Source organism: Gadus chalcogrammus, chromosome 7, assembly GCF_026213295.1.
Source record: "Gadus chalcogrammus isolate NIFS_2021 chromosome 7, NIFS_Gcha_1.0, whole genome shotgun sequence".
In the NCBI taxonomy this organism is placed as follows: Eukaryota; Metazoa; Chordata; class Actinopteri; order Gadiformes; family Gadidae; genus Gadus; species Gadus chalcogrammus.
Window position 1 is genome coordinate 3,357,702 of NC_079418.1, and position 5,754 is coordinate 3,363,455.

The 5,754-nt window shown below is 41.3% G+C and overlaps 1 protein-coding gene across 2 annotated transcripts; it reads right to left on the reverse strand.

Moving 5' to 3' along the window:
- Positions 1-2,344: 2,344 nt before the first annotated feature.
- Positions 2,345-5,122, reverse strand: LOC130385120 (uncharacterized). Of its 2 annotated transcripts, none has more exons than XM_056593439.1 (2): positions 5,032-5,122; positions 2,345-4,144 (listed from the first exon to the last, which is right to left on the reverse strand). In XM_056593439.1, the coding sequence occupies exon 2, from the start codon at positions 4,038-4,040 to the stop codon at positions 3,021-3,023; it is 1,020 nt and encodes a 339-aa protein (XP_056449414.1). In that variant the 5' UTR covers positions 4,041-4,144; positions 5,032-5,122; the 3' UTR covers positions 2,345-3,020. The 2 variants fall into 2 exon arrangements, 1 of the variants encoding a protein (XP_056449414.1); XR_008895966.1 differs by lacking the exon at positions 2,345-4,144 and adding an exon at positions 4,175-4,738.
- Between the last annotated feature and the right edge of the window lie 632 nt (positions 5,123-5,754).

The following is a 5,754-nucleotide window of genomic DNA, read 5'->3' on the forward strand; positions in this document are numbered from 1 at the left end:
TCTTGTACTAGGCTTCGAATATAATATTGCGCTGTTAAATATAACTTAATTGAATAACATTACATACTGTAGGTTTGCATATGTGTCGCCACTTAAAGAGAGCGGTGAAGCCAGAGATAGATAGCGTCACGGCCCGGCTCTTGGCCGTAACAAATATGGAGACACACCAAGGTTTAAACTGAAAAGTAACCATAATTTATTAACAGACACAAAGTTTAACCAAAAATAATGTGTCTGGAGAGGGAGAGAGCCATGGGCAGACTGGTGAGCCTTTTATCTGCCACCCTATGATTGGGGTTGATTGGGCAGCTCCACCCAACCGGAACCACCTGAGAGGAGAGACCTGGGGAGGATTAGAGGATCTTGCCCAGGTTAACTATAACCCGGGGATTCCACCGGACGCGTTACGGCAGCGTTACGTCTTGGCTGCGACTTTGCCCTGCTTGCATTTCCACCGGGCGCGTTATGGCAGCGCAGCGGCAGCCGTATTCACGCGAGATCACGAGATCACGCGATAATCCTAAACCTAATGTACTCACCTTCCACTCCCAAAACTACTGCAATTAAATGCCATGCTTTGTCCTTCCGGCCATTCAGGGGCGCTGCCAGGAATTTTGGGCCCTATGAAAGATTCTAATTTTGGGCCCCCCCCCCCCCCCCAACATCTATCGACTGTTTTGGTAAACATGGCCCAGCATCACAATAGCACTTCGGTTAGACTTTTCGTTGCCCCTTCATGGAGTATGGGTTTGTGTGACTTTAAATAAGGGTATGAACTTACTTATTAAACGTATTTCATTCAGTTAGTGACATCTTGTAATTCAAGTAATAAACTAAGTATTTATAGCCTACTGTCTTTTAGGCAGCAGTCTTATACATATTGTCCAATAGCTGCTTAAACACAATTTTAAAACAATGTCCTTCTCTCATGCTAAAATTGGACTTGACCCAGTTTGGTTTCAACACATCAACTTTTCAGCAAATCCAAACACACTGTTTTCCACACAACACAAATACCCATGGAAATCCAATGGAATTTTGTGTTGAAAATAAAGCTGTGTGTACAGATTCACAAAGACAGAAATTTGATTGTTATGCTAAAATTGTCTGTAAGCAGCTTGAAACTGTACTACAATTGTCAGTTTGATTATTGGTTGCCCATTCATGTAGTTAGTGACCTTGCTTTGTAATTGAGAGTACATTACAATGTTAAACCAGTACATGGCAGCATACGCCTGTGGATGCTTCACAGCCAGAGCCCCAAGAAACCATAAGAGTACTCACAATTTCATACCTTGTATAACTGCAATAGTCTTTTCAGAAGACATGATGCACTGCAAAAAAATTCACAGTTTCTGCTTACTTTAAACACAAATTTATTATGCAAGTAAAATTTCAAATATCCATAAATAGTACATAAAAAATATACATTAAAAAGATAGACTCTTATAGGAACTGAATTAACATTACAATTGCTTGACATCAACACAAATATTTACACTTCAGCTTCAAACAATATGAAAAAAAATCTCAATTTACACTTTTCATGAATAAAAAGTTTAATTGCTGAAGTCTAAAGTGCAAAAAATAGCTCCAAGTAACAATCAAAATGTAAACAAAGAACAGAATTTACAGTGCAATTGCATACAATATCAATGGATCCACATTGTAGACATCAATAAAAATATACACTACTGCACAGTTTCAAACAATATGAAGAAATCTTTATGTAAACTGTTCTTATAGAGCAGTAAAGACTTAAATTCCAAAGTCTAGACGCCGAGCCTTCTTGGTTGCAAAGTCACAAATCAAATCTTTGAAATCTAGTGAGCGAGCCAACTCACTTTCAAGTATTAAGTAAGTATTGCAAGGCTAATCAACCTCTCTTGCACCATGGTCGACCTGAGGTAGCTCTTGATCAGTTTAAGTTTACTGAATGCCCTTTCCCCACCTGCAACTGTAACGGGCAGAGTGCAAAAAATCCTTATAGCTGTGCAAACCTCTCCAAAAATGCTATGCAGCTGCATTTTATAAATTGCATTTAGCAGATCAATACCAGAGCAATCAGATGGGAAAGTGGCAGAAAATACATCGTTTAGATGCCTGATTTCACTCTCAAACTGAGGTGTGAGGTCCTTGTTGTATTTGTGTATCAGTGGCCGGCACACAGCAGCAACATCACTCTCCTTCAACTTTCCAACTTTAATGATGGCAGCAAATTCCTCAACAATATTTGCTGTGCTTTGGAATCTCGTGTCCAAGTCACTAATTATGTGATCCATGGCACGGTAGAAGACAGTGTTTCGGAATGTGTCTTCCGGATTGCCCTGAACGTTTTCTTCTGTGCGTGCCTCATCAAAAAACCTCTTTCGTTTTCTCTCACGGCTAACTTCCTTTTTGAAATGGGGAGGTATCCCCAGTTCAGTGGCATTGAGTGTTGCCTCAGCGAGGAGGGAATCCCACTCATTTCTGAGATTCTGCATTTCAACTTTGAGGGACTTTATATTGGCTGCCTCCACCTCCAGAGAAATTTTCCCTGACTGCAGTATCACATTTCTTTGGTCAATTGCATGCAAAACTTTCACCCAAATCGTGAGGAGCACAATGGCATCAAATGTCATGAAATACTTTTGCAGACCTACAGCTTCTGCCCTGGCATCATTGGTTAGGCTGCATGTACTAAGTATTTTACCAAGGGCCTCAATGACACTTGGTAAGTGTTTGGCAATGGGCTTCACTGCATCAATTCTCGCACTCCAGCGAGTGTCAGACAAGCTGTGGACAGAGCAGCCAGTAGCTTGCTTATATATGGCCCATCTGTGTGGACTGGCACTTACAAATCTGTAAAGACAGTTGATGAAGCCAAAATAAGTTGACACTTCTTCGCTTGATCCTGCAGCATGTACCCCAGTGAGATTCAAAGTATGGGAAGCACAAGGTGAAAACGTGGCCAGATTGTTGGTCTTGAGTATTTGGGCTTGTACACCTTTAACTTTCCCAGACATATTTGCGCCATTGTCCTAGCCTTGTCCCCTGCAATCACTGATATCTATGCCTAGTTCCTTAAGCATATTCTCTATCATTCCAGCTATTTCACTCCCAGTTTTTTTGTGAAATTGTTTAAATTCGGTAAACCTTTCGGTTATCTGCCATTCATTTTCATTGTCATTGTAGTGGACATATCTAATTAGCAGAACATTTTGCTCTGCATGAGAAATGTCAGGTGTGGCATCACAAATAATACTGTAGTAAATGGCATCCTCCCTTTCTTTCAGAATAGATTTCAAGACCCTTTTTGCACAAAGCTGAATGAACTCATTTTGAGAGTCCGAAGACAAATAATGAGCAAGTCTGCTCCCTTTGGTATTGTTCCTGACTTTGTCGAGGTGGTCCTTTAAAAGGGGGTCATAATGGGACATAAATTCCAATGTCCCCAAGTAATTACCATTGTGGACATCCCCTAATGTTTGTGTTTTGCCCCGAAAAGGCAAATTCCTGGATGCCAAGTGCAGTGTTACATCTAAGAGGCGTGTCAAAAGAGCTACATTTTTCTCGATTTCTGACAGCATCTGGCTCTGTATGTGGTGGTCTACACCTTTTGCAGCATTAATAGAGCACTGTAGATTTTTCCATTTTAGATAACAATCTCTGTGTGCCCTATTGTTCTCATGGCTTGGTAATTTGTTATACATGCGACGCCATTTTACATCACACATTTTGTATCCACATCCACCCAGTGCGCTTTGAGAGGGCTTTTTTACCTCAGAGGCAAAAAGGACACAAGGAATGCAGAACAGTGCATTTACACTTTCACTGTAAATTAGCCAATCCCTTTTTGTCTTTTCCCTGCCATTTGCTGCCTTTGTGTACCTCAGGTACTCTGGAAAAGCTTTCCCTTCAGAGTCTTTTGGAAATGGCTTTGACTCTGTATTAGCCAATTTCCTGACAATACCAGTTCTGTCACTGTCCATGAGCTTTGCTGGCCACAACCCTGGATCATTTGACAGTAGATCCTCGCTTTCAGACTGGCAAACGTCCATTAACCCTGCCCCCTCCTGCTCTTCTTTACTCTGTGTTGCGCTGTCATCTGCACTGCTGGTACTGGTCCTGTTGTCCTCATCATGGTCTGATGAGGGGCTTGGCTCTGTATCAGTGATTTAAATGGAATGTCGGTTAGTGATGCATGGACGTTAATAAGCTAACACATGGTAATGTTAAATGTATGCAGGTTACAGTTATGCATGCAAGTTAGGTGTAATTCAAATTAACTCCATGATTTATAGTTTAAAAAGTGTCACCCTTAAAAGAAGGGAAACATCTTATTGTGAATAAATATGAAAGTGACATTGTAATCTGTGCCATTTCCTCACCATCTGAACCGCTGGTCCTCGTCCTGTCCTCCTGCACTTCAGCACTGGTGTCTGGACTGGACGCTGCAACATCAAGGCCTGATGTGGGGGCTGGCTCTGTATCAGGGATGTGGTTTAAGATGGGATTTAGTTAAATGCATGGCACATTTAGATGCATGCAGGCAATGAGTTACAATAATGAATATGCAAGTTATATGCATTCAAATTAACTACATTCTTAATAGCTTTAAAAGTATAACCCTGTGAATAAATATGAAAGTGACATGGTCCTCTGACATGGTCACCTTCTGCACTGCTGGTCCCTGTCCTGTCCTTCTGCACTTCAACATTGGTGTTTGGAGGAACATGGCATGATGAGGGGCCTGCCTCTGCATCAGGGATGATGCATGCAAGATAGTAAATAGGTTAATGCAGGAAAAGGTTAGAAGAATGCAGGTTTCAATTAGCCTATACATGCTTGGATGCATTTCGTTAACTCACACTCACTGGCCTTGCAAGTAACAAGAGTTACAGTAAAAGAAAGAAAAACATTCTATGTTTTCTCGAACCTAACGACTGACCGTTATTAGCAATACTGAAATATGATCTAGCCTAGAAGGCACCCTCATTCAAAACTTTCATCCTAAAGCAACTAACATCCTACCAAACTAATGTTGCTTACCTCCTTCTCCGAAATGGGATCCAGTCGTGGTGGCCGTGGGCGGATCTTGTCCTCCTCCTGAAGTTGAAAATGCACATATTTAAGACACCACCCCGTTAGGTTCTGTAGTAAAAGACTAGTTTATCACGGTCGTTCGTCCACATTTGCCGTTTGTTCGCTGTGACAATAAAGGTGGAGTTTTTAAATAGGAAACTATGCTAACTAGCATGCTCTCTTGGAGGCTAATCCAAGAATTCTGCTTGTTAGCCTACCATTTGATAGAGTTTGAAAACGCAAGGTCATTGAGTGAGCATACCTTCTTTATTGGCGAAAAATTTAGTGACCAGTTGCCTGCCTCTTTTGGCCCTCTCCTCTTTCTCCCGTCTTTCCTTCAGTTTTTGCCAACCTGACTTCATTTCTGTAGCTGTCACCACCAGCTCACCATCATGTGGTTAAGACCTGACCTCAGCCTGCCCAGCCGCTCTGTACACCTGCTGCCAGTGCTAGCATCTCACATTTCGGATCCTGTTCGATTCAACGCATCGCGCGTTGCGGCTGAACCATTTCGCAAGAGCTCAGGGGGAAGGGCAAATGACAATATGTTAAATAACTAACGAAAACGTTATGGAAATCGACAGTTGTGAGTTTAATAAGTTTATTTCCAATTACCATTTCTTTGTAATGAGACATTTCAAAAAAAAAAAAAAAAGGCAAGAATATTAATATTATATTATTAATTGCCAT